Raw genomic sequence first — 26,822 nt, 5'->3', positions numbered from 1 at the left:
AGGAGGTGGCCACCATTGTTGAAATATTTCAGCCCAGTCGCCAAAATAAAATGTTGGCAGTGTATGTTTCTGCAAACCACTGATGTGTAACATTTGTACATTTCATATGTATCATAGCAACATTTCTAAAGTGATGTAGTTCATGTTACATGTGTACGAGCTGAGTTTGTCATCAGGAGGAGGAGGGGATAGTAGGGGTGAGACGTGTTTGTGGCGACCAGAACGCGGTCTTTTTCTGACCCTAACTGTTGGGTTTTGGGTGGGTGTTGGGTTTTTTTGTCTTAACTTCACAACACATTAACCACAGCATTGTCGCAACATAAAATTCAAGCGTAAAGAAAAGTACAGTTTCAACATACCCCCTCCATTTGAAACATACAAATTTAACATATCTGAAGTTTGCAGAAACATTCAGTGCCAACATTTATTCTGGCAACTGTTTTCAAATTTGTCACAATCTGTAAAATTTAAGAATAATTCAGCGTGAGCAACAAAAACACCTTTTTCACCAGTTATATTTTGTCTTCATCGTGTATGTTTTCTTCTGCAGAATATTGAGATCACAAACTTCAGCAGCAGCTGGGAGGACGGCTTGGCGTTCTGCGCCATTTACCACACATATTTACCCACTCACATCCTGTACGACACCCTCGACCCAGCAGACAAGGTAAAAACTGCTGATTCTCAAACAAAAGAAACGCATGTAATGAGCAGATTATGTTTAAATTATTTTATTTACAAAGACTTTTGACTCAAGCACAAGTGTCAAACATCTTTACAGAGAGAGAAAAAAATTAGCTATCCAGCTATACTCCACAGTGTCACTCAGGGTGTGTCAGATCATAAACTCTGTCTGGAAAAGAACCAAAAATCACTTGTACTCACTTTATTAAAGTGGAACTAGACTTTTTTTGCTTTAACTTATGAAGTAAATGTTGATTGCACCACATAATGGCTATAGAAAAATTACACCATCAGCATTTAGATTGGTTCCCTATAAGCTTCACTTTTACTATGAAATGCTGTCTGCCACCAGGTACGATCTTCTGAGAAAATGAAGGCTCGTTTTGTTGCATAAAGGAAGTGTGTCAACCATTGTGCAAGCAAAACAGGAAGAGGATAGCACTTAAGTTTTCCCTGGTAGCTACCAGTAGCTATCCCCAGTTACCAAAGACTATCAGTAATGATAACAATAATTTACACTTTATTAATCCTGCAAGGGGAAATTCATTTTTTTTAAAGATTGTTTTTTCAGGGCTTTTTGCCTTTAAAGGACAGAGACAGGGTGAAATGAGGAGACAGAGAGAGTTGGGGGATGACATGCAGAAAGGGTCGCAAGCCGGAGTCGAAACTGCAACCGCTGCGGCGGCGATGACTCACCTTTGCATATGGGGCGCTGGCACTATCCACTACCCTACCAACACCCCAGGAAATTCATTTTTTGACTCTGTTTTATTTATGTATACACACAGGCCCAAGTTCACACATATTGATATTTCATACTCATTTCGAATGTGTAAAAATCAAATAAATAAATAAATAAAACATGACATGAACATACAAACAAGCCGACAGACAGACTGAAAGTAGTATTTACAAAAAATGAAAATCATAATTAAAGCAATTGTCAGTTGTAGTTACTTTGATTTACACATCCGAAAAGGACCCATACACTTGACACATGTGTCAAGTATGAAGGGATGTCAGAGCAAGGGGGGGGCTGCCTCATAGCATGGTGCCCTGAGCAGTTTGGGGTTCAATACCTTGCTCAAGGGGCACTTAAGTGTAAGTTCTCTGCAGTTATATCCCCTGTAGCAGAATTGGTGGACGGTGCAACAACCAAAGTAACTCTGGAAACTCTTTCAAGGAAGAGACCCTTGTTGCTAGGCTCTGAGGCAAACAGAAAGCAGTCTAGTTGTCTTAGCGACAGCAGTGCCCACAGTAATACCTTTTGGAAACGCTAGGAGGGAAAACTGTGTCTGTTTCCACTCTAACGATGAAGGTCGAGGACCGAACTATTGTTAATAGAGTGAGTACAAGTGTGCAGGATGTTTTCGGTGGCAGGCATGTGTGTAAAAATGTGAACCTGAACATTTAAAAGCTGCTTCTGACTCAAATGTTTTTACAGAAGGAAAATCTGGACCTTGCTTTTAAGACAGGAGAGAGTGTTGGGATCACAGCCACACTGGTGAGACATATTACACTTCTGGTGCTTTTGGTAAACATGTGGAAAGTTACAAACTGTGCAACTGTAACCAGCTGTGTCCAGTGGTCTTATGATCTCATGCTGACTGTGTGACAGACGGTGGAGGAGATGCTGAAGGCAGACGGGCCGGACTGGCAGAGGGTCCTGGGTTACGTCGAGAGCATTTTCCGTCACTTTGAGATGTGAAGTTGTTTCTCTTGTCTCTCTTGCCTGGTCCTTTTCCATCATTGTGACTGTGGGACTGAAACACCACCAGAGGGAGCTCTACTCACACTGAACTCTGCAGACGGGATTTAAAGTGTGTCAGCAATATTAGACTTTATGACATTATTTTATTTATCAATACGATGTCCTTTGCACAGAAACAAGTTGGATGGAAGAAACTGAACCTTGGACTGTTTTTACTTTGTATGTACTATCTATTCAGATCCAAACAGCTGCTGGGTGATGATGCACAATACACTGAAAACAGATTTTAAACCCCTACACGACTTTACTTTCACATTTGTTACTGGGTGCACTGGTTTTGCACTGTTTGTCTTTTTTAAAAATATGAGCACTTTATGATTGTTAACTTGCGTTATATTTTTAAAAGGATGGTTTCAGAATTTGGGCACTTAAATTATTTTTTATCATGGAGCTCTCCTGCCGTTATACAGTGTTATCATGTCTACATGCACCCAAACCTAAAAGCCACAAACAGAGGATGGGAGCAGACATGAACCCAGATTTTATATACTGGAATGGTGATCTATAAACACTACAGTATCTGTCGAAGAAAAAAATGCCTTTGAGGATATGTATACATGTAAATGTGTGCGCTTCAGTATTTTTAAAAACATGGTAAACATATGAAGATGTTGTTGCCAAAGCCTTATCGCAATAATAAAGTTATGTATATGGAAACTGCCCTAAAAACATCTTCTCTATTAACACCACACACACAGATTCACAGAAAACATTTTAATATATAACAATGACATTTGATACATTTGACAGCATATAAAAATGGTATTAAAATTATACAAAAAAGAGATGGCATTGAAGGAAATGTTAACGCCATAAGAAAGTGGTCATAATGTAACATGCAACAAATAAATACTGAAATGTTTAAAACGCAATAATTTAACACGTTTTGCAAGAATGTTTTAAATTAAACCGTGATGAAGATAAAGTACGACTTTCATCGTTGTTGGAACGTAGTAGTGTGTCAAGTTTGAAAGTATAAATTTTACATAATTTCTCAAGAAAAGCAGACGATAGACAAGAGCATGGAATAACGGTGTGTTCACGTTGATCCAAAGTGTCTGATCAAAGTAACCTCGCAGGTGACCGATGAATGTGAACAAGTCCTATGAAGCTGGAATGGCGCCTCCTATAGGTGGTGTTGACAGCGGCGGCAGGAGGAGAGACTTCAGTTTAACCGACATGGCTGCAATTTCAGGGTCCTGGGTTTCATACATCTTCACCAGTCTGGCAAATTTTAGGACACCTGGAAGTGAAGCAGAGCCAAGATCAGTGATAAAATGTACCAGGAGGAACAAATGATCTACGTGAGTACAGTATCAGTAATATCTACATAAATATTTATATAATGTGAGTAGTGTGTGTAGACATTTGTGACTTTTAGGTGATTTTCATACACAAAATATTCAGAGAAAAATTGAAAGTAATATGTTTATTTCTCTCAGCTTGAGTAGGTTAGCTTGTAACATTTTGTTATTTAACTGCACCGCAACATTTAAGACAAATATAGAATTAACATATAATGACCAAATCTCTTACAATATTAAGTTTCAAATCATGTCATTAATGTTATATCAATCTGGGCTCTAGTGAATACCATGATGAACTGTGGTCTGAAGAGCTGCCAGAGGTTCAGTCCTTTGGTGAAATATTCCTTCTATTTGTATGTATTTCTGCTAAAAGCTCCCTTCTACCTGACACATCAGCATGTAGTCAGGGAACTTAAGGTGCCTCATGCTCACCCTCTCCTTCATTGTTGAAGCCGTAAGCTTTGATAACCTCCTGTTGAATCTGGGTGGCCACGGGGAGCACAAGCTGCAGCATCTTGCCCATGTCGTTGCAGGCACTTTCTCGAGCCTCCTCCATCCTCGCAGCGTTTTCTGGCACCGAGAAGGCCTGGATCACCTCACTCAGCACCACTGTGGAAGACATAAAACATCAGTGGTTGCTCTGCTTCTGCAGCATGTATACACGTGTATCTGCACAGCAAGTAGATTACATTAAATTACATTAAGACGGTTTAACATGCAAAAATGATGTGGGGCTCCTAATGAAAGACCAGAAGAGGTAGAAAATGTGTTCTCACCTCTGGTCTGCTCAACAGTGAGGGTGGGCTGCTGTGCTGGAGCTGAGGCCATGTCTGCAGAGAAAAGAGAAAACATGATGTAAAGTATGTATGAATAGATGGTTTAAAAGGATGGTTTTACTGTTTTAGACAAAATTCAATACTTGATATCTGCTGGGTTGCTTAAACAAAAATGAAGTAACATGGGTTGTAATTGAAACATTGATTAGTTGATCAATCGATTAGTCTGTTAGTTATGTATGTGTATGAGTATTACCAGAACATTTAGAAAAATTGTTTTTATTTCAGAGGATGAGGATCATGACATTTCACTTTAAGCACCAGTTTGCACAGATTCATCAGTTAGAAATTGGTGTTACAGTCACTGGAGTTTCAGCCACCCCCCGACACATCATCAGTTCTGCACCTCAACATCATCAGGTGTTTTGGCTTTTACCACAAGACAATCCTCCGTTGGGGGAGGCCCACCACAGGCTGATGAGGCCTGGGTGTGTGTCAGAGGGTTGGCTCCTCCGTGGTCACCCAGGAGCCCAGAGGGGATCCTTTCTCTTCAGCCATAGCTAGTGGCTGCACCTCTCAGCTGTGTTGGACAGATCCTTGACCACTTTGCTCTGGGCCGCACCTCAGCTTTCCAGCGTCTAGTCACCGCTTCCATTATGAGGTCAGCATAGCGCAGTCTGTTACGTTCAAACACCTCCTCCATGGCATCCTCCCAAGGGACAGTTAGTTCTATGAGGAAAGCACGCTGATGGGACTTTGTCCAGAGGACCAGGTCTGGTCGTGAGTTGGCTGCTGCTATCTCTGGTGGAACTATGAGATGCTGGCCCAGGTCAGTGCACATTTCCCAGTCCCTGGCTTCATGTAGCAGGCTTGAATTGGGAGGCAAGAGGCTTGATACTTGTTTTTCTCCTTCCCAGAGGAAAAATGCAGACTGTTGAACGTGCTGCAACTCCAGGAATTGTAACACCAAGTCCTAACTGATGAATTAAGCACCAGTTTGCACAGACTACACTGAAGCAGATGTGTGCTTCAGTGTTTGGCGTCACATGGAATTTACTGAGTGTGGCTCTCCATTCTCCGTTATTTTTTTCCTTTCTGAAGTAAGCACTGATTGTAAAGTCGCTGTAACTGACAAATAATCTATTTATTTTGTTTATTTCTGTTTTAGACAAGGGGGCAGGTAAAAATCTTTTTTTTTTAAATATATATTCTTCCTGCTCCTTTTCAGTCATTAAATGTGTTGGTTTGATTGTATAATCTCAGTTTTGGGCATTAACATGAGCAGAATAAAATTAAATAGAAATTAATCAACTGACATAAAATCAATCTGCAAATATTTTCATATTGGATTAATTATTTCAGTCAATTTTTAGAGCTCTTCTACTGTGATGATGATCTGCTTTTCTCTTTTAATCATTGTAGCCTCAATATATTTGGGTATTTGTGTTTTGAACGGTTGGTCATGCAAAGCAAACAATCTGAAGATGTCATCTCAGGCTCTGATAAATATTAATGAGCATTTTCATCATTTTATACTTTGTGATCAGTAATAAAATGATTGCTAGCAGCCTACGAGATTAAAAGAGATGATACAAATAATTCTGATATAAATAAATAATTATATTTAACAGTATACAAATAAATATTAGCTTATCTATATGTAGCGTTAGCTCTATATACTTTGCTGTAGCTGATTTATGGTAGGTGTTGGCTCAATGGTGCTAAACTTGAATGCATGACGTAAACCTCCATCCAGCTGCCGTAAGACGAAGATCTCTATCGTTTAAGTCTGATTAAAATTAGTTAGTGTAAAGTTAAATAAGTCAGTCACGTGAATCATAAAGATCAGTGTGTTTGTGTTTATGAGCTGAATGTTGGTCCAGTGTCTGAAACATCGACCGTTTACTTTTCTCTCTGTCGACAACTTTAACTGTAGCTTCAGCTAACGTTAGCTTAGCATACGGTTACCAACAGCAACAGCAGTTAAAACACACGCATTAACGACAGGTTTAACCATTCAAAATTAAAATGCAGAGATTTGTGAACTCACCACTGGTGAAGACGACCTAGCTAGTCGCAGACCTGTGAAAATTTGCCAAGAGGAAACAAACCGACAGTTTTTACGACACTTCAAAACGTTTTGCGACACAACTTCCGTCTTTCGGACAGACGCGGAAGTAAATGGTAAACAAACACCTCGCTGAGCTGTTAGCACGATGAAATCTCTCCAAGATGTCGTTAAAGTGGAAGTTTAAATGAATGACAGTCAGCGGTATTGTATGTGACAGCGTGTTAAGATATTTAGAAGCAAATTTGATATTAAGAGGTTTTGGATGCTGTCGCAGTAGCAGCTGTTTTGCCACGTACACCTGATAACGTCAGTGTAAACTAATGGAGCAGAAGCTGGCAGAGTTCAGAGCCAGACGACAGGCTGAAAGCACCGTGAAGAAGAGTGCTGATCCGCCGTGCAGAGCACAGGCAGAGGCGGACACAGATGCTCAGACTCACACAACATCAACTACTGACAGTCTGCAAACAGAAGAGACGGAAAATACCACAGCTACAACTCAGAGCCCCCAGAGGAAGGTGAGACATCAGCTGGATAATGTTTCAGCTTTTAGTCCTGTCATTAGGGAATGTTCGTAACTTAGTGGAAGGGGTGGAAAAGGGGGAGGCATGTCATATTTTTTTAAGCACTGGGGAGGGAGTTAGCATTATGTTTTTTTATTTTGGCTGAGGGGATGAGCATTCCATTTTAACTGGCTGTATTTTGTTTTAATTTTACCACTGATTTTTAAAGACAACATGTCGGGTTTGAAAGGCATGTTTTCTTTTTAAAAACAGTAAAATTACACTATTAATTACAGTCAGAGACTGTAAAAACAGCAATCATCATTGGATTTTCCAACGGTCCTTAAATATATGTGGACGAACACTTCCATCAGGAAAAAATGAAAAATAAGATAAACAAATTCGAGCTTAAAACAGTTGTATTTTATCAAAATCTCTTTATTCTACATATCTCATCTTCTACACTTTTACATTTACACAAACTAACCAGCATGCACAATAAGAGTGAAAAACCAGGGCTTTTTTTAAACTTCAAGATTTTGCTGCATATAGACCAGTCAGAGTCTGATGCAGTGCTTCTTGAGAGTGTTGTGTAAATACTTACTAAGTACATACTAGTTGGTTTATAATAGGTGTTATTTAAAATGTCATGTAAATTAAATGGAAAAAAACGCCTACAGTCTCCTGTCACATGGCTTGTTTTGTGCCCAGACCCACTTTAACCCTCCTGTTGTGGCTTCTGTGCAGGACCGCAGTGACTGGCTGCTGGACAGCGCTCTGGGAAGATGGCTGGCCTCGAGACAAATTGTCCTCTCAAACATTATTTTGCTCAAACTGCTGCTGTGGCTGGTGCTGCTCGGTCTGTTTGTCGAACTGGAGTTCGGGCTGCCTTTCTTCGTCATCTCGCTCTTCTACTGGCTCTATGAGGGACTCCGTAGCCCCGCTGCTCGCGAGCCTGGAGAACTGAGCGCTTATTCTGTCTTCAACCCGGACTGTCAGCCTCTGCTGGGCTCTCTCACTGCAGAGCAGCTGGAGGGAGAGATGGGTTACAGACCTCTGGCTAACAGATGAAGCAACTGTGATTTGCACACTTATATTAAATATCAACACCCTGTTGTCCTTTGAAAAATGTTAATTATATTCAGGAAAATACAGGGACGTACAATAATGGTTTCAGTTCATTATTTCTAACACATTAAACTGAGATTGGTCTACGCACAGTTCACTGCTTCCTGTTTCCTCTTTGAAGCAGTTTAATGGTGTTATCATTCCAGGTTGTGGAAGACGGATATGCTACGGCATTATGTTTTCAGGTTGTCCATCCATACATCCTATTCTTGAGAAAACAATTTCCCAAGAACGCTTTTAGGAAATTTCTTAAAATTTGGCACAAATGTCCATTTGAACTTAACAATGGCATGATTCAGTTTTGGTGGTCATAGGTCAAAGGTCAAGATCACTGTGATACTGTATCATCCGTCTTATTCTCACAATCGTGATATCTCAAGAACACCCTGAGAAAATCTATTCAAATTTTGCACAAATGTCCACTTGGACTCACATGTACTGATTACAGTTTGTTGGTCAAAGGTCACTGTGCCATTCAGAAACATGCCTTTGGCCATAACTCAAGAATTCATACGCTAACTATGACAAACTTTATCACAAATCACTAATCATATAAAAAGATGAGGTGATGATATTTTATTTCCAGAAGGTCAAAGGCCAATTCCACTGTGACATCGTAATGTCCTGCAAAAGCACTTTCCTGACCATTACTCCATGTCATAGCTCAGGAACAGAAGAGAAGACATGCTCAGAAACTGAACTGGTGACACTAATCCTGAGTGTCCACCGTGAAAATGTATTGATTGTATAGATCTTCTGTGTTACTGCGGTGGGAACATGTGTGAAGCATCCATGTTTTAATGGATGTGGATGTAAACTGTAAGTGCAACTTGATGGGTTTGCGGAGGCATACAACCGTCTAATTTTTTAAAAATATATTTATATAATAAAGTCATGCTCGTTTCAACATTCAAGAAATGTTCATGCAAGACTCACAATGGAACTTTATTAATAAAAGTAATGTGTTGAGCTTAAAAAGAAATGTTTTTAGAAAAAATGTAAAGCAAGATTGTCTTTTTACTTCTAAAGAAAATCGGCGGAGACTTGGACCCATAATAAAACTTTTAGCACAGAGAGAATAACTTTCATCGACAAAGTGAGAGGCTTCCCTGCCTTCTACTTCCGTATTTGCTACTTCCGCATTAGCCGTTAGCTCCGTCAAAGATAAAGTTTAGGACTAACATGTCGGACAAACCGTTATTTTTTATTACTGTTATATTTAAGCCAATATTAGCGTCCTGTTAAGCGTATAATTAGTCAGCAGGTGTCACTTAATGCAATGATACGCTATCTTGCCAGCGGTAGCATACTATTTGTCTTCCGGGTGGGCAGGTAACTATCTTGACAATTAATTTCAGCTCTTTGGGTGAAAGAACTCGCACTTCCGGTATCTCCCAAATTGAACTGATCGGACCCGTGAAAGCTGTGTGGTATCTTCCTCTCTGTGTCAACATCACTAAGTATTAAACTCACATCTTCACTGCGACTTTCTACTGAACATTTGATGATATTTTTGGGTTAACATCTCTGTTTTAGCTAGCTGTCAACAGTAGCGTGTTAGCTAATAGCTGGAAGGACAGAAGTGTGCTGATTTTTCTGACAGTTTACAGCTCTGTTTAATTAGCTTTCAAATCTAGGTGATATAAATATAAATGTAAATCATACACAGACGTTGAGTATGAAAGTAGATCTCAAAGTAGAGCTCATTTTGTGAAGTAATCAGGTGAATCCAGTCATGCCATTTACATTTCATTTCCTATTTTTTGTTAAATATTAACAGATTTTTGGAGTTATCCTCAGGTTTATAATCACAGTCTATGGTGACTGATCTCAACTTCATTACTAACTCAAGAGGCTGTATATTAAAGGCACTGGCCGTGGTTTTTATTGTGTCCACTAACCAGTGTTTGCTCTGTGTATCAGAAATGTCTGCAGGTCCTGCTGTGGTGATGAGGGTGGTGGCTTCAGCCTATGCTGTGGCTGAGAAGGCCGGGGCCATTGTGAGGAAGGTGCTTCACAGTGGAGAGCTTGGCATTGTGGAAAAGGTGGGACCAATTTATAATACAGGGACTGGACTGAAATAAATTGTTTATCATTTGCTTATTACCTCCATGTATCCCTGCACAGACCGGAGCGAACGATCTGCAGACACTGGCAGACAGACTGGCACAGCAGAGCATCTGTGCGTCACTTTCCAGACGTTTTCCGAAACTCACCATCATCGGAGAGGAGGTGAACACATAAAACTCTTTGTTTAATGTGCTGGTAAAATGCGGTACATGCACACCCACCCATACAAGAATATTCTAGTATTAGACTTGATGATTGTGTTGTTTATTAGGAGCTTCCAGCTGAGGAAATAAAGGAAGACCTCATTGAGAGCGGCCACTCAGAGGAAATCCTTCAGAAGACATGTCCAGCAGAGTATAGCGGGCTGAAAGAGGAGGAGGTAACCACTATATATGTTATTAAGTTGAGTTGAATAAAGTAGTATTGTCTATGTATAATATTTGTTATACAGAGGTGCAGTACAGTTGTATCAATACATAAATGTACTTCTGCTATGTGTTTCTCTCTGAATCTCAGCTAGTTGTGTGGGTCGATCCCCTCGATGGCACAAAGGAATACACTGAAGGTAGGCTCCTCTTTAAAAAAAAAAAACGCTGTCTCTATGTGTGTGTGTGTGTGTGTGTGTGTGTGTGTGTGTGTGTAAATGGGTGTGAACTGTCCAGGTTGTGGTTCAGAAACTCACCAAACAAACACATTTAGTACCAAAGTGACTGCATCAGCTTGTATTGAAGGCGTTACAGAACATTGCAATAGCTACATGCACCACATTGTCATGTTGTCACTTCAACCAGCCTGACACTGCACCCTGAACCTTACCTAATCTTTTATTTTTAGAGTCAGCAGCAGCATACTAAAACTACTAAAACTAAAATAAAATAAGTTACTAGATAATAAAGGCATCACCACATTACTCTTTCTTAAAGTAGTTAAGTGATTACCTTGCAAGTGTCATGCCATTTTAATAACTGATTAGATAATAATTATTCTGATTTAAAGTGTAATACCAGTATTACATTTTCTGCATTAGTTCAAGCTACTTTATTAATAGTTGCTATTGGTAACCATAAGTTATGATATACTTTCCTAATGAAGTAATCATATTCAGTTTATGCGACCATGCAAAAAAAGGTGTGCCATTGTAAGGACATAATGAATGAGGTCGAGCCTCTGAGTGTCACGATAATGTACCGTGTAAAGTGTTGTTGCTATGGTAACAGGTTAAGATTCACAAGGGATGACCCACTGACCTTATTAAGCAGATGGAGTGTTGGACAGACATGACAGAAACACATTAAAAATCAGCTACTTCATCAAAGTCAGTACAAAAGTCAGATCACTGGTATCTGATCAGTTCTCTGTATTGGCAGGTAGACTGAGTTCAATTATTGGAATTTGGACAGATAAGTGTGATCGGTCTGTCCTAAAATATCACCATCAGCACTGATTAACAGCAGCAGATAAACCTTTGACTTTAACGTCTGTTCCTGAAAAACATCTTTTAAAGGCAGCTTTTTATTCATTATATAATATTAAAGGGATAGTTCAGATATTTTGAAGTGGGGTTGTATAAGGTACTTACCCATAGGCAGTGTATTATATGTAGTAGAGGGCAGTCACCACGCTCCCAGTTTGGAGAAGCAGGCAGGAGTACTGACCTATTGCTAAGCAATGAAATGCTGTGGAGAGGGCAGCAACAAAACCATTTTAGCTACCAAAAAAAAAAAATCACTTTAAGTTTAAGTGTGTGCTATATGGAGAATATTTTTACTGCTTTGCCTTCCTGTCAGACAACCTTTTCCAATGGGATAATGAAGCAGTTATATCGCTCTCCTCAAAGCCAGACTCCATTGAGAAAAACAGTAATTTAACATCTCATTTAACATCTCTGAACACAGGAGCTGCTGGTCTACCGCTGCCTCGATCGGTTGGTTAGTTTGTGTTATTGTGTGACTTTGACTTTTAAAAGTCTTAGTTCAGATTCACCAAGGTCGCACAATAACACAAACAAACAAACTACTGGAGGCAGCCTAACCAGCAGCTCCTGTCTTCAGCAAGCTAAAATTAGCGTTTTTGTCAATGGAGTCTGGCAGCTCTCAAAACAGCATAGAAGTGTAACTGAAGCCGTAAATGGCTTCCCCCTCAGAACGGGGCATCTGCAGCAAGATAAAGCGGTGAAAATATTTTAAACATAGCATACACAAACTGTTATAGATTTTTTTTAGGTGGCAAAAATATGTTTTGCTGCTGCCTCTGTCCACAGCAGTACATTGCTAAGCTTTTGTGTCAGTACTTCTGTCTGCTTCTCCAAACTGGGAGCCTGCCGAACTATCAGAACTATCCCTTTAACAGGTAGTCTTTAATTGGTTAAATATTTTCTATGCACCATTTGTCGGGTTGCTTTCTGTCTCTCAGCTTTCAGAGCTTCACTGTCACTTTACCTTTTTTTTTTCACTTCTCTGTGTATCCCCACTTCTTCTCTTTCCCTCTGCTGACCCCAGCGTCGAGGTGTCTCCACCACCACACTGAGGCCCAGATACCAAACAAATGGTCGGACACCTCTCAGCTTCACAGCACAGCTCTCTGTATGGAAACTGATAGAAAGATTTACTCTGGCAGCATATATTATTACTTATTCTGCACCAATACGGAAGCTTCACTATAACTTCCTGTCCTTTTCTTTCTGTCCAGCCTGTAATTTCCACAATGACAGCTACATGTAACTGGCCATATTACAAATATTTGTTTTTAAATTAAGGTGCATTAAAGTTAATGGCTGTAAGTGGCTTCCAGCTAAAAACCTGCTGTGTTCTGATTGAAGGGCTCCTGGATAATGTGACGGTGCTCATTGGTATCGCATACGGAGGCAAAGCTATAGCAGGTGTCATCAACCAGCCTTTCTACAACTACCAGGTACAGACTGAACTGTGCGATCTTGTAGCTGCGACGTCCCAACAGCTATCACTCTAACTGAAACGTTTCTCCTCGTCAGCTCGGAGCAGGAGCCACTTTAGGAAGAACCATGTGGGGAATGCTGGGATTGGGCGCCTTTGGATTTCAGCTGCAGGAAGTTCCAGGAGACAAACGCATCGTCACCACCACACGTTCCCATAGCAACAAGCTGGTAACGGACTGTGTAGACGCCATGGAGCCTCACGAAGTTGTAAAAGTGGGTGGAGCTGGAAACAAGGTGAGGTGGATTTAGAGTTAGTAACATGCTGAGGTTGTTAAGATGTAAACTGGAACATATCCAGCACCAAACCTCGTCATGTTTCTGATCCTGATCTGAAGTCATTAGTGTTTTTAGTAGCCACAGCATCTTAGTGCCTCAGAATCGATGTGGTGATGGTATAAAATGGCACTTTCAGGTGATTAAGAAACAGCTATTTGTGTGTCATCATTGTTTTTCTCTCGATGAAAGCAGCATTAAAGCGCTCCCTTCTCTGTCCTAAGCCCCTCCCACTAGACGAGCACGGACATATGCACGTGTTTAATACAGTGGCCAGGTGTTTCCTATACATTGTATTTAACCCTATTTCATTGTATAGTTGCACACAGCTCATTCCCTCAGCCCCTTGCCCCACGCTCTTCCTGTTTATCAGGCCGCAAATGAGACAAGACTTAGTGAGCCACCCCACAGTCCCTTCATCTCACTTCCCGCCACTGTGGACTGGTTCCTCGGGAGGAAAGCGGGCAGCAGCTCTGGAGACAGTCCTTAAGTCGCTGGCTGTAGCAGCTCGAATCCAGTCAGCTCAAACCCCCCAGTGCAGTGTCCCAGCAGGCTGGTGACAAGGGGTAGCACTGGGTCTAACTTGTGTATCAGCAGCAACAGAAAGTTTGCTGATCCAGCGGAGAGTCAGGCTGTCCTGGGGTTTGCACTGGCTGGATTTGTTGCTCTAGCTGTTGACAGGGAATCTGCCTCCGGAGCTGCTGCCTGCTCTCTTCACAGTGAAGTGGTCTGTAGCGGCGGGAAGCAAGAATAAGTACACACTGGGTGTTTCTCAAAGTCAAGGAAGGATCCTCGAACAGCCGACTACATCATCGAAACCCACCTAAGGACTGTTCCAATGTCAAGAATCCCTCTGTATTTCAGGACTCCTCCTATCAAGGAAGGATCCTTGACTTTGAGAAACACCTACTGTGATTTGAGGCTGTCGCTAATATTAGCTACATAAATGTGAATTTGAAGCCGCAGCTATGAGCCTTTAGCTCTTCTTAGTAGAAGGCTAAACTATTAGCAACATTGTCTCTCCATCTCTGAAAATGGACAGGGTCATGGTCATGGCCTAGATTTCCTAAAGCCAAAAGTGAAGAGGACGGTGCAGAAGCCTAGTTTTCTCTCAGGTCACTTGAATTACAAAATGTGCAAAGTTCATCATGGGACCTTTTCCACAAAGACGCCAAAATCAAACTGCCTGCTCCAGCTTTAATATGCGGTTAAAGGTTAGACTAACACAAACTACATAAGCCATCCAAACAGGGGTCTTTTATAACATGGTATTGTTTAATAACCAGCACTTCAATGGGAAATTTATTGTGTTTTATTTTGCTTCTCACTGACCAATAACTCGCAGAAGTGACCTTTGTCTTGTGGCTACGTTAATGTTTACTGCAGCTACTGACCTTAGTGTTGTCATTAACCCCAAAGTGAATGGGGAGTCAGATGAAGTGGGCTGGAAGAGATGTTTTACAGCTATGACACCACCAGTACATATTTAACAGAGGCTGCTGATGTGTGTAGAGTGTTTATGGATCCATTTCTCTGCAGATCATCCAGCTCGTTGAAGGGAAGGCTTCTGCTTATGTCTTTGCCAGTCCAGGCTGCAAGAAGTGGGACACGTGCGCTCCTGAGGCCATTCTGCACGCTGTTGGAGGTAAAAACCTTTAATTCTGTAGCAGCAGGGAATGGAATTAAAATTTAAGCTTTAAAATTTACAACATAAACATATACCAGTTTTAGTGTCTAAGAGTTTTTCTCCTTCATCTATCCCTTCTCTTGTGCAGGTAAACTGACTGACATGCACGGCAATGCATACCGCTATAATGCTAATGTAAAGCACATGAATTCTGCCGGCGTTCTCGCAACGCTACGCAACCACGAGTACTACATCAGCAGGGTGCCACAGTCAGTGCTGCAAGCCCTCAAGTCAGATTGAGGTCTGTGTCTGTCTGACATCACACTAATGCCCCTCGTGGTCCAGAGATTCAGCACTTTAAATTCATCCACACATGCAGGAATCTACTCTGTGAAAATGTCATTAAATCTTAAATAGAACATGATTTCAAACTCACATTGGACGCATTGATCCACAGTGTTTTTTGTTTTTTTTGTGTGTGTGTGTGTGTGTGTTATTCAGCATCAGTCACCACTTAAGTTACCATAAACAGGCAGAGAGCAGGCTCACCAGCACTTCCATTTATTTCACTCTTTTCAAACAAACTTGTACAAATCTTAAAACATCTTAACGCATTGTTTCCAACTTGAAGACCAATAGGTTTACAAGGAAAAAGGCAAAGATTTAAATAAATAAAAATACATTGGTTAAATGTTTATTAGTGCGTTAGAAATGATTGACTTCATTCAATAACCACCAAGTGGCAACACTGTAATATAACAAGCATAACGCCAACAACAAACAAAATGCCGTCATCCTGCCTCTATGGTTTTTCGACCTCTTTTCAATGTCATGTGATGACTGGAAGTGTAAAAATGTTCAGTGTGTGAGAGGTCGACTTCTACGACTGAGGATGAATGTACTGACAACTATTTTTTTCAATCCTTTACTGTACGTTAGTTTCTGCCGCGTTCTTCATATCCGTCTCTACTTTTCTACACACCTACAGTACTTACCAGACATAAGGACACAAACTCAAAGTGCTCACTGATGTTTGGTTTCCACAGTTTCCACATACACTGAATTTACATCAGAACTGATCATGAAACTTTCATGCTATGCATTGCTTTGTTTTTCCCATTGTTTAAATACCAAACCACGCTCTTTAACAACCGCAGATGCTCCTTCAGTGATGTGAGGGATAAAAGTTTCAGAGCTTGGATCTGTTGTAGAGCATCTACTGTTATGAATGCTCTGGTAAAAGGTACAGCAAAGGTTGGCTGTGTCCTTTTCTTTGAAGGTCAAATAGGCTCTAATGGCCTGTTCACATTTATGCTTGCATATGGCAAGACCTTTTTTCATTTATTGCACGTGAATAATTAAAATGTCAGGATTTTACTGAACTCTCTTTCAGGAGAAAAACATTCTTAAGTCAAAGGGAAAGTCATAGCAATGTCTAACAGTGTGCAACTCTTAAAGGAAACATTTCACATATTGGGAAATGCGCTGAGTCACTTTCCTGCTGTAGCTGAAGCCCTATTCTAGTACTCACGCCTCATTTCCACATACGTATGTGACTGGTCTGTAGATCTACTATACGGATGATTCCCCTAGTGTCCAACGCAAGGAAGTGCATGTCTTTACCTGATGGAAACCTGATGGAAACTACCTGTTTCTGTTTTTCGCCATCCAGAAGTATGGAATATACGCTCCAAACATTTCAGGACAGAAACAGAGCCTGCCAGGTACGTGGCATGTTTCGTGAAAGACGTATGAACAGCTCAACGAGTCATAATGACAATCTGACTGTATATAATGTACAACCATATTTTAACAGAGTAACATTACTTAAGTTTAAAATGTCTTGAAACTAGATAAACAAGTCCTTTTTAATCATAAAAACTCACTTGACAATCAGCATGGCGACTGAATTGAAGGAAATAGCCTGTTAGCTAGTTAGCACCCTGTTAACTAAGCTAGCACACTGTCATACAGTCTTTCCGAAATCCACCGCAAAAGTTAAACATTTTTGACGTACTCAAGGTAAATATTTCTGGACCGAAATATTACAGAGGGGAGGAGTTTTACAGGCACATCGGATATTACAGAGATTCCCATAGGAATGAATGGACTTCCTGTTGCCTCGTCTCCGTACACATACTGTACGTAAATGGAAACTAGGCGTCACTGGGGACCTCTGGTAGTTTGTAATAAATGCGGAGGTCCATTAAATTAGGTAGTCTGTCCTTGTCCAAATGTAGCAAAATCCAACTATCAGAACTTCAAAAGCACACTAATTGAGATAAAGTCCTGCTGGTTGCCGAGCAACTGGTCCTGACTAAGAAATAGTCAAACACATAAACCCCTGTAAAATGTAGATTTGTTGTTTTTACAGTTTTTTAACAGTATAAACACACAAGATACAACTTAATAAATTAATTAAAGAGCTGGTGGAGGATTTTATTACTGTTGGACGGAGCCAGGCTCGCTGTTTCCCCTGTTTCCAGTCTTTGTGCTAAGCTAAGTTTGCCAGCTGCTGGTGATAGTTTCATATTTGACAGGCAGCAGTGGTATCAATTTTCTCATCTAACTCTTTGCAAGAAAGCATATCAGCAAATTTCCCAAAATGTCCAACTATTCCTTTAAGCAGTGTACTACTTCAGCCAGTATGGACATATAACATGGCAGTAGTTTGGTGAATTACATGGGCATTAGACAAAGTAAAGTGAGACAAGAAACAATTGGCCCAGAGAGTTTAAGGATTTTACATCAGCGAGGGCAAAGAACCCATCTCAATCTCACAAGCGTGCATGCATTCACAAAATCACTATGGAAATTGTTAATCTGAAGGCAGAGAAGCATCTTTTCGTAACGTCTTGCCCTTTCCACAAGAGTTTGGTTTAAATATTGCTGAATGAAAGTGAGGGCTGAGTTAATACATACCATGGCATCAAAAAAGAAATGGAGAAAATACCACTCACGTGTTCATAAAAAGACCCACAGAACAAGCAAAAAACACTCCTGGAGTTTTTGTTTACACATGAACAAGCTGACTGAGAGAAGGCTGGAGTGTTTGAGGCAGCCTGCGGGGACGTGGGCCAGAGACCAGCCAGGGAAGGAGCAGGAGAGTCAGGGCCAGCCGCTCACCTCTTTTTTGGTGCCTGAGTGGTGCGAGGCGGGGTGACAGGGCGGCCTGAATTCACCCCTCCGTACTGGTACTTAGCTTTTTTTTCTGACGGCTTTAGGATCTGAAAGAAAGGATGATGGTAGTAGTGATGAATACATTAAAAGCACAAACATCAAGGTCAACGTTAGGGTGCAACAAACAGAGATTCCTCTACCTGAAAGGAGCACATAAGGGACTCGTCCACACTCATCATTCCGCCTGCGTTGTCAAACTCCCCGCAGTAATTAGGGGCAGAGAACAGCGTCACCAGCTGTCGTTTGGCAAAGAACTCATAGCCGTCTTCAACAACCTGTAAAGGCCCAATTGATTAACTGTTTAAAGGTGTAGTGTGTTATTCTGAAGAACAACAGTTGAATGTTGTGTCTTATTCCCAGGTCATTACATTACAACCCAGTGCTGTGGGTTGGTGGCTCGGTCGGACTACCAATCTACCAAAGTCATCTGTAATTTTGTTCCAAAGTTGCCTAATTGCCTAGAGTTGGTTCGTGTTCTCACGGCAGCATTTACAAGCGGACCAGATCAAATGCCTTGCACAAGAAAGCTGCTCTTGATTGGTCAGAATTTCCATGTGGAAAAAATCCAGGAAGTAAACAAAACGTTGAAGAAGAGTACACTTGCAAGATAAATGTGACACTTTCTAATGTCACAATGGAGGGACAACTACGCAGGTTGATTTTAGCGCTGCTCATCGTGGACTATATTGCTGTCATTGTTCATTTTAGTCAAACCATACAGTTTGAAAACGAGGCGCGGCTCCAACTAGAAAACAATGTTTTGATGCATTGGATGTGCTGAATGTGCATATTAAGGCAGTACAGGAGGAGGTGCACATTAATAATCCGCCAGGACTGTAACATGCTCATGTTTAACCCAAACAATGGTTGCAACCGATTCGATACCACCTCCTGAAGAAGGTCTCGGTCTGGTTGTTTTGGTGCACACCCGAGTGTGATTGCTGTGTTCACACCTGCCGAAACGAACCGCACTAAAGGGGCAAACAAACTTGAGTACGATTGAACCGAACCAAACAGGGCAGGTGTGAAAGCACCCTTAGTATATGATAGTAAACTTAATCTTTGAGTTTTGGACTTTTGAACAGACAAAATTAACTACTTTAATATGTCAACTTGAGCTCGAGGAAGTCTGATGAACATTTTTTTTTTTTTAACATTTTACAAATCAAATAATGAATCATCAAAATATGTCGCAGATTAATGAGATAGTAAACCAAACAAATAATGATTATTTTCAGCCCAAAGCAGGGTAATACATATTTTTATGGTTTATTTAAATTTATCAAAACTCCCAGCAAGAGGTACTATATATAATGGAGCTAGGTGAAAAGATGCTACAGTAGACTAGAGATGCACTATTATGGATAAACTTACATTACAGAAAATACCAATACCATTTGCTAAGTATTTAATTTAATGGAGTTTGCCAAAACAGACATTCACATGTGGTTTGTTTGATCTTAATTATTCATTTAGTTTTAGGAAACACATTGTGTATTTCAATTTTAAAATACTAATTTAATTTCTGTAACAGATGTATAGTTTGCATATTTTCTGAAATGTACTTTGACATTTGTAAAATGACTGATTTATTTTTGCCTTAATAAAGTGAAGTGTGATTCTCCATGGTGATGTTTTGAATGTAGCTCTGTAGTGTTACCTGATGTGCTCGGCAGATGAGGTCCAGGTCGTGACGGTTGAGAAACTTGCTGACCACATCGGCCCCAAAGGTGAAGGAAACTCCCCGATCGTTCTCCCCCCAGCCCTGCACATCTTTGTCTGGGTCTGACCACAGCAGGTCGCACAGCAAGCCTAGAACAAAACATCAAGCCGTCAGAAACACAAACAGATAAGTCAAGCAGTAGTTCACTGTAGGGTTGGGTCGGTATGAGAAAAAAAAAATAACGGTCTGGTTTTTGTAAAAAAAAAAAACAAAAAAAAACAACAAAAAAAAAAAACAATGCATCAAGTCGGTAATACCGGATTTTTGCCACTTAGGGGTGCAATTGACTCATTTAAAATAAAAAACGACCTTAGGACAACAGAGTGATAGTGACAAGTTTCTTTTATTCCTTACAAATGCATTTTGCAGCTTACTCAATCAGTGCAAACAAGGGTTGCCTCCTTTGTCTGGCTCAAAGCCAAAGTGTTGCCATAGTGGTGCATTCTTTGATTTCTTTGAGACTAAATTGTCCGCCATTATCGACTCCCCCTCACTGATAAACAAACTCCAGGCTACAGTAGAGGCCTCGGCGCATGCGCGCTCCCACCCCCTAGCTCAGTCCCTGCCCCACCCCCCTCTCTCTGCTGCTCGCTGTGCGCTTGGTGAAGAGGTAGACACAGGTGCCCACAGACTCGGCGTACTATAAGCGGAGCGGACTCCATGTAAAAATGTCCGTGAAAAATCCCTGCGATGTGAAAAATACGTGCCAGTCTTTTGTGTGACACTGGTGCGCGGAGTCTGCGCAGTCGTGCTTTGTGCGCACAGGGCTTGCAGACGTCCACTTTCACTGGGCGGACCTCCGCAGAGTCCACTCCGCGTACGTTCCGCCTGAGTATGCGGTCCGGTCAGTCTCAAAAAAAAAAAAAAAAACCCTGTCCAAACAGGGAGTACCGAACCGAAATGGTATTACCGAGAACCGACCCAACCCTAGTTCACTGGTGAAGTATCTTGGTAAAGAGCAGCGTAGAAATTCTCTCTCTGAGTAACCCTGCCCAAATTTATTCTCCTTTTTCTTAAAGATTTGATTTTCATTTATTTTACTCTGGAATTCTTGTTAAGCCCTGAGACAACATTATGGGCAAGGACTGGCCTTTAATACCTTAAAGTTAGCAACTGTAATAATCCTGTACCAATTAGTATTCTCCAGTCAAACGATGCCTGCATTTGATCCTTTTTGCACCCAGATCCAGAAAAAAAACTATTCAGGTATCCAGAAAATTATATACTTTTGCTCACAGCCAATCATCACAAGCATTTTTCGGTTTAATGACACGTGTGATTGGTCCACTACCGCAGCAGCTATAGCCCATACAGTCTATAGCATGGTAAAGTCAAGCACTGAGTACTGAGATGCCCCTAGAACAGCTATGGTGTCTGGTGGCATTTTACGCAACTGAATGCTGCCATTTATGATGTCACAGTGAAGGTGACCTTCAACCTTTTGAATTTCAAATTTCATTTCATCCTATGAGACATTTGTGTGACATTTTGTCATAATTAGCGTATGAATTAAGGCCAAAAATGCGTTTTTTGAGGTCACAGTGACCTTGACCTTTGACTAGCAAGTTCTAATCAGCTCATTGCTGGGTCCAAGTGGACGTTTGTGCCAAATTTAAGTAAATTCCCTCAAGGTGTTCCTGAGATGTCGCATTCACGAGTATGGGACGGATGTACCTGAAAACATAATGTCTCCAGACACAGTTTTCTCCAGCGCGGAGGCTTATAAAGGTGTATAATGAAGTACTCTTGGTATTGGTGTCACTTTAATGGTTTAATGAGTATAGTATTTTTTATTCATATGCAGCCCTAGCAAGGACAACAAACAAAACAACTATGTCAAAAATATCTCTGAATCACCAGCTTTACCACTTTGGTAATTATAAGCAGTTAATGAACAATCAGCAATCTATAATAATCAACCACTGTAGACATGCATGGAAACATCTTCATCTTGTGAATGGTGCAATCAGTTGATCAAGATTTTGCCTCTTTAATTAATGTGAAACAAACACAACAGACCTGTGTCTGGGACATCAGTGGGTCTCATGATGCGTCGAATTTGTTCCATGGACTGTAGATCAGGTGACAGCCCTGAGGAGAACAGATGATTTTAGTAAAAGTGACACACACGACAGAAAATCCTGTGTGAATCTGTGAAAAGTTAACTTCTACTCAGCCTAGGGGCGAATTGGCAATGTGTTGACTTTCAGTTAATGTACTGAGGTGGAAAAAATGTGATTTAAAAACAGCACTGTAATGTATTGGATGACTTTACATCACTGAAGATACTTCACATACATGTTAACGAATTATGTAATGTAATAGAAATGAAGACAAATTATCAAACTTAATTACTAGCAAAAAAAAAAATCAATACCACTCAGTATTGCTGTTACATAAAATATCATACCCCACGTTAATTACTGAATGCTGATAAATTATTACATAATCACCTATTTAAAATCCATGTAAATGCAAACACATGTGTATTATCCACATTATTCATCAGTGGCTGCTACACAAGAGATGCTTCACAAACCTCCGTGGCAGCAGAAAATCTTCTCGTCAATAATCGCAGCAATGGGCAAACAGTTAAAACAGTCTGTGAAGGTCTTCCAGAGCTTTATGTTGAACCTGCGCTTGCCTGAGGAAACAAACAAAGAAATAATACTGATTTCTATATTCAGATTAATATTTCTTCTTCAGTGGTTTTGCAGTGGGCTAACTAACAGTTAGGACAGTGAACAACAAACAGGCGCGTTCTTCAACTTACACTCATCGTAGAAACCGTAGATTCGATTGATGGAGGCGCACTCGTGGTTCCCCCTGAGCAAGAAGAAGTTTTCTGGGTATTTGATCTTGTAAGCGAGCAGCAGGCAGATGGTCTCCAGTGACTGCTTCCCTCTGTCCACGTAATCCCCCAGGAACAGGTAGTTGGCCTCTGGAGGGAAGCCTCCATACTCGAATAGCCTCAGCAAGTCTGTGTACTGTCCATGGATATCACCTGGAGGGACATGTTCAGCTTATTTTTCAAACCGTGTGCAGAAACTTGCCTCAAGCCATCAGCATTTAGGTTTTGTGATCACCTTCCACTGTGAACAGTAAGTCACACTGGAAAATATATGCACAGAAAAAGAAGGGCTGTGTTTTTCTCACCGCAGATTTTGAGTGGAGCCTCCAGTTCTAGTAGGATCGGCTGACTGAGGAAAATCTCTCTGGACTTGATGCAGAGCCCTCGCACCTCAGCCTCTGACATCTGTACGATCTTCCCTGGACGACATCCTCGCACTGCAAGTTAAAAGGACAAAGAGGTCAACAGTCAGTGCTGGCTGATCCTGAAACACAGGTGAGTCAGTCTTAGAAACCAGACCTTAGGACTAGGGTACAAATACCCTCATACACTGTATCATATAAATGTCAGGGAGGTGTGAAGATATGAAAAAATTGATACCGCCCAGGTCTAATTAGGACAACTGACCTAAACTGAGTGATTGCATGTTTCAGTTGTGTGTTTTCCCTTTGGCAATATGTCACAATATCACAAGATCATGATGGCTGACTCTTGCATTTGCTTTGCGACTGACCAGACCTGCCATTTACTCCTGTCAAAATGTGTTGTTATGAACTGGCAAGGCCCGGAATGAGCAGCTTGTTGGCTCAGCTGGAGGTGAGTGAGTGAGTGAGGGCGACGTGGTGCACGCTGATCAAAAAGTCTAGAGGACAGATTCATGTCAGGAGTAAACAGCATGTTTGTTCAGTCATGTCTTAGTGTTGGCTATAACTGCATATTGGTGGCTTAAGTATGAAGCAATGCAGCATCAGCAAGGCAGACTTTTGGCATAAACATCCATGAGGAAAATTTAGACTCAAAAAAAAATTAACTACCGCTGAAAATGATACTCAAATAGAATAGGATGTCTTTACTGTCATTGTACATGTACACTGTAATTGAATGCAACCTCAGTGCAAATATGGGTAAAAAAGCTTATAAAAAACTAGTGTAAGCTAAAGTAAAACAGTATTACTCTTAACAAACACATATAGGGCATTCAGCTTATTGCACAGATCTGTTGTATTGCACTCCACAGTCAAGCCTTAGTGCATTTGTTTAGTGCAGTTACTGTTTTTGGATAGAGGCTGTTTTTTAACCTGTGTGTCCTTGTTTTAAATGTCCTGTATCTCCTGCCTGAGGGCAGACACGTGGTGTCCTGGCTAGGATAGGTCCTTGAGAATGTTTTGGGCTTTTTTGAGGCATATTTATGAAATCTTTTTTTTTTTTTTTTTTTTTTTAATCATATTAATTGACCTTTACTTTCAAATTAAAAAGTTAGTACGGTGAGGCTCCATTATTTTAAGTTTTATAAATCTCAGCAGTTCCATTGCAGTTTTTGGAATTTAACTAAATAGATTTTATTTCGAGCGTTAAAAAATAGAATATTATGTTTATGTAAAAAAAATTATAATGGTGACCATATATAATAAATTTTACAATGAGCCACATAAATTAACATTTCATAGAGTAGAAAGACTGCTTGTCTAGTCCTGCCCCTGTCTGACCCATTCATACACAATCAATTATACATCAATACATTTTTAGTACAACTGGAATTCATTATTAAAAGCCTTAAAAACAAATGGTGTTTTCATGTTTTCATACATGTGGTTTTGGGTAAATTATATACTGTCATTATCAGAACTGTGTTAATCAGCAAACCAGTACAAATATGACATATGTGCAAGTGTCAGCTCAAAACGCTTAACTCCCTCTAAACAAGTGATACTCAGCTTTACAGTCGGCGGGCCAAATCTGGCCCTCAACAGGGTGCTTTATTTTTTTTAACATATTTTTAATATAAATAAAGTGCCAGAGTGCATAATAGAGTATGAAAACAGAGCTTGTTTATAAAAAATAAAATAAATAAATAAATGCCAGTAGAGGATCCTCCGGACCACCCAACAGAGGTTGGGTCTATAACCTAAATTCCTAGAAACGCCCCTACGTACACCACACCTGTGCAAGGCTGCTGCTCTGGCCCCTGGCCTACTGTCATTTTACAGATGTGGCCCCCCTGACAAAGCAAGTTGAGCACACCTGCTTTCCACCATTCTTCCATTTTCTTTCAGTGTAGTAGAGAGTGACAATAAGAAAAGACAAACATGTTTTCTCGTTTTAATATGTGTTCAAGGAACAAACGTTAGTCTGAGTCTAAAATAATCACCGGATATATTCACATTGATCAACCTGATATGGTCTATTATGCAGGCTAGTGGTTTCCTACGTCAGAGGAGGTGTGTCCGGGGTGGTAGCCGACTCGCTAGCTACCTGCCTTGCCAACCGTTGCCAATGAGAACACGTTACGTTACTTAGCAACGGTCCTTTCTCCTTTCTCCTTCCCTTGCAGTCCGTATTTAATGATAAAACGCTAACCTGCCCGGACTCTGCTAACGTTACTCGGCTAGTTCAGCTATCATAGTAACCTTATATTGTATCACTAGTGTACATCGTTAGCTAGCTTTCTATCTTTTTACGCACTGTGCCACGACAAATGTTCACCAGCAATCCACCGTTAGCGAATAGGTAGCTACACGGGACCGTGACATCATAGTAACGCGTAGTAACGTCTAAAGCACGGAGCTTTTAACGAAACGGTTAGCTAACGGTGGATAACACAGATGCTAAGAGCGAGAGATGCTAATGTTTTTTAACATATCGTTAAGTTAGAGGTTACAAACATGAACGTACGAGTCAGTCATTGTCCAGATAGAGGACACGGAGAGATTAACGATCACAGTGCACACCTACCTTCCAGTAGTCGAGAGATGAGGCTGTCAACGTTCAACTCGCTTTCCGCCATGTTTGTGATACTCACAGAGGCAGGCTGCCGGGCACTGCTCTCCCTGAATACTGACTTGTAGGCTCAAATCAAGTGTAGTCTTACAGGACATGCACACAGACACACACAGGTTTTTTCATAGGTTTAAGTTAAAACATGATTTTTTTTTTTATGCGCTCAATAGATATATTTCTCTCAAATCTTGGTTGCACATTTGTTGAAGCTCATGTTCGTGAGCACTTCTCCTTTTCCAAGATAATCCATCCCAGTGACAGGTGTGACACATCAAGATGCTGATTAAACAGCATTATTACTACACAAGTGTGCCTTGGGCTGGTCACAATAAAAGGCCACTCCACAATGTTTAGATTTATTAGACACAACGTTTCGAGTGCCAGGGACTCACTGCAGGAATTTCCACCAGAACTTTTACCCCTGACCTGAATGTTCAGCCATCTCCAATGTCGTTTTAATGAAGCTGGCAGTACATCCAACCAGCCTTGTGGCTCATGGTCGTGGGCAGGTGTGTTTACAAGTGGTCTGCAGTTATGAGGTTGGTTGGATATACTGCCAAATCCACAAATTTGTTAAAATTTGTCAGCAAAATTTAAGAGAAATGTATCTATTAAGTGCATAAAAAGCCTTAGATCTTTAACTTAAACCTGTGAAAATGGGAGCAAAAACAAAAGTGTTTAAATTTAATTTTTTGTTGAGTGTATTTTATTGCACATCTACAGATGTTTATGTTGAGGTCATAGTCAAGATATTGAACTGAACCTACATAGGCTATTGCACCCTTTTTATGCAAAAGTGTGGCTGAACAAATTGATCTAGACATAATCTTTACATCTTTTTAACATCACATGTTGGCTGTCTCTGACCATACCTTCCTGCAGGTCACTTGCAGTCCATACAGAATGGACCT

The 26,822-nt window shown here is 40.7% G+C and overlaps 5 protein-coding genes across 7 annotated transcripts in view; 3 read left to right on the top strand and 2 right to left on the bottom strand.

Moving 5' to 3' along the window:
- Nucleotides 1–3,058, top strand: part of LOC125897622 (cytospin-A-like) — a 120,663-nt gene extending 117,605 nt beyond the window's left edge. For both annotated transcript variants that reach the window (XM_049591046.1, XM_049591045.1), the window contains 3 exons: nt 551–667; nt 2,129–2,188; nt 2,303–3,058. In XM_049591046.1, the coding sequence (XP_049447003.1) occupies nt 551–667; nt 2,129–2,188; nt 2,303–2,392 (267 nt within the window). In that variant the 3' untranslated portion in view covers nt 2,393–3,058. The remainder of the gene's footprint in view (nt 1–550; nt 668–2,128; nt 2,189–2,302) is intronic.
- Nucleotides 3,059–3,154: 96 nt separating this feature from the next.
- Nucleotides 3,155–6,683, bottom strand: grcc10 (gene rich cluster, C10 gene). The gene is made up of 4 exons (XM_049591053.1): nt 6,589–6,683; nt 4,539–4,592; nt 4,195–4,371; nt 3,155–3,698 (listed from the first exon to the last, which is right to left on the bottom strand). Exons 2-4 carry the CDS (start codon nt 4,588–4,590, stop codon nt 3,559–3,561), a joined length of 369 nt encoding a protein of 122 aa, XP_049447010.1. The 5' UTR covers nt 4,591–4,592; nt 6,589–6,683; the 3' UTR covers nt 3,155–3,558.
- A 19-nt stretch (nt 6,684–6,702) lies between these two features.
- On the top strand, nt 6,703–8,329 carry saysd1 (SAYSVFN motif domain containing 1). The gene is made up of 2 exons (XM_049591050.1): nt 6,703–7,124; nt 7,857–8,329. The coding sequence occupies exons 1-2, from the start codon at nt 6,930–6,932 to the stop codon at nt 8,178–8,180; spliced, it is 519 nt and encodes a 172-aa protein (XP_049447007.1). The 5' UTR covers nt 6,703–6,929; the 3' UTR covers nt 8,181–8,329.
- Nucleotides 8,330–9,588: 1,259 nt separating this feature from the next.
- On the top strand, nt 9,589–15,595 carry bpnt1 (bisphosphate nucleotidase 1). Of its 2 annotated transcripts, XM_049591047.1 has the most exons (10): nt 9,589–9,697; nt 10,161–10,282; nt 10,365–10,469; nt 10,579–10,686; nt 10,824–10,872; nt 12,806–12,889; nt 13,126–13,217; nt 13,297–13,494; nt 15,073–15,178; nt 15,309–15,595. In XM_049591047.1, the coding sequence occupies exons 2-10, from the start codon at nt 10,163–10,165 to the stop codon at nt 15,458–15,460; spliced, it is 1,014 nt and encodes a 337-aa protein (XP_049447004.1). In that variant the 5' UTR covers nt 9,589–9,697; nt 10,161–10,162; the 3' UTR covers nt 15,461–15,595. The 2 variants fall into 2 exon arrangements, with proteins under 2 accessions (XP_049447004.1, XP_049447005.1); XM_049591048.1 differs by lacking the exon at nt 12,806–12,889.
- Nucleotides 15,596–15,601: 6 nt separating this feature from the next.
- Nucleotides 15,602–26,065, bottom strand: LOC125897624 (serine/threonine-protein phosphatase PP1-beta catalytic subunit-like). The gene is made up of 8 exons (XM_049591049.1): nt 25,867–26,065; nt 23,220–23,351; nt 22,837–23,067; nt 22,603–22,707; nt 22,083–22,154; nt 20,001–20,152; nt 18,481–18,615; nt 15,602–18,387 (listed from the first exon to the last, which is right to left on the bottom strand). Exons 1-8 carry the CDS (start codon nt 25,916–25,918, stop codon nt 18,283–18,285), a joined length of 984 nt encoding a protein of 327 aa, XP_049447006.1. The 5' UTR covers nt 25,919–26,065; the 3' UTR covers nt 15,602–18,282.
- Between the last annotated feature and the right edge of the window lie 757 nt (nt 26,066–26,822).

The sequence above is a fragment of the Epinephelus fuscoguttatus genome, linkage group LG11 (genome assembly GCF_011397635.1).
Source record: "Epinephelus fuscoguttatus linkage group LG11, E.fuscoguttatus.final_Chr_v1".
Lineage (NCBI taxonomy): Eukaryota > Metazoa > Chordata > Actinopteri > Perciformes > Serranidae > Epinephelus > Epinephelus fuscoguttatus.
Note: the sequence above shows the minus strand (reverse complement) of the source record. Positions and strands in the feature narration are given on the sequence as shown.

Coding starts and splice junctions, on each gene's coding strand:
- grcc10 (XM_049591053.1), bottom strand. CDS start 4,590: ATGGCCTCAGCTCCAGCACAGCAGCCCACCCTCACTGTTGAGCAGACC. Junction 4,372..4,538: donor CACTGTTGAGCAGACCAGAG/GTGAGAACACAT, acceptor TGTCTTCCACAG/TGGTGCTGAGTGAGGTGATC. Junction 3,699..4,194: donor CTTCAACAATGAAGGAGAGG/GTGAGCATGAGG, acceptor CTTCACTTCCAG/GTGTCCTAAAATTTGCCAGA.
- saysd1 (XM_049591050.1), top strand. CDS start 6,930: ATGGAGCAGAAGCTGGCAGAGTTCAGAGCCAGACGACAGGCTGAAAGC. Junction 7,125..7,856: donor CTCAGAGCCCCCAGAGGAAG/GTGAGACATCAG, acceptor GCTTCTGTGCAG/GACCGCAGTGACTGGCTGCT.
- bpnt1 (XM_049591047.1), top strand. CDS start 10,163: ATGTCTGCAGGTCCTGCTGTGGTGATGAGGGTGGTGGCTTCAGCCTAT. Junction 12,890..13,125: donor GCTTCACAGCACAGCTCTCT/GTATGGAAACTG, acceptor TTCTGATTGAAG/GGCTCCTGGATAATGTGACG. Junction 13,495..15,072: donor TGGGTGGAGCTGGAAACAAG/GTGAGGTGGATT, acceptor ATTTCTCTGCAG/ATCATCCAGCTCGTTGAAGG.
- LOC125897624 (XM_049591049.1), bottom strand. CDS start 25,918: ATGGCGGAAAGCGAGTTGAACGTTGACAGCCTCATCTCTCGACTACTG. Junction 22,155..22,602: donor GATTTTCTGCTGCCACGGAG/GTTTGTGAAGCA, acceptor TGTTCTCCTCAG/GGCTGTCACCTGATCTACAG. Junction 20,153..22,082: donor CACTGATGTCCCAGACACAG/GTCTGTTGTGTT, acceptor GTTTTGTTCTAG/GCTTGCTGTGCGACCTGCTG.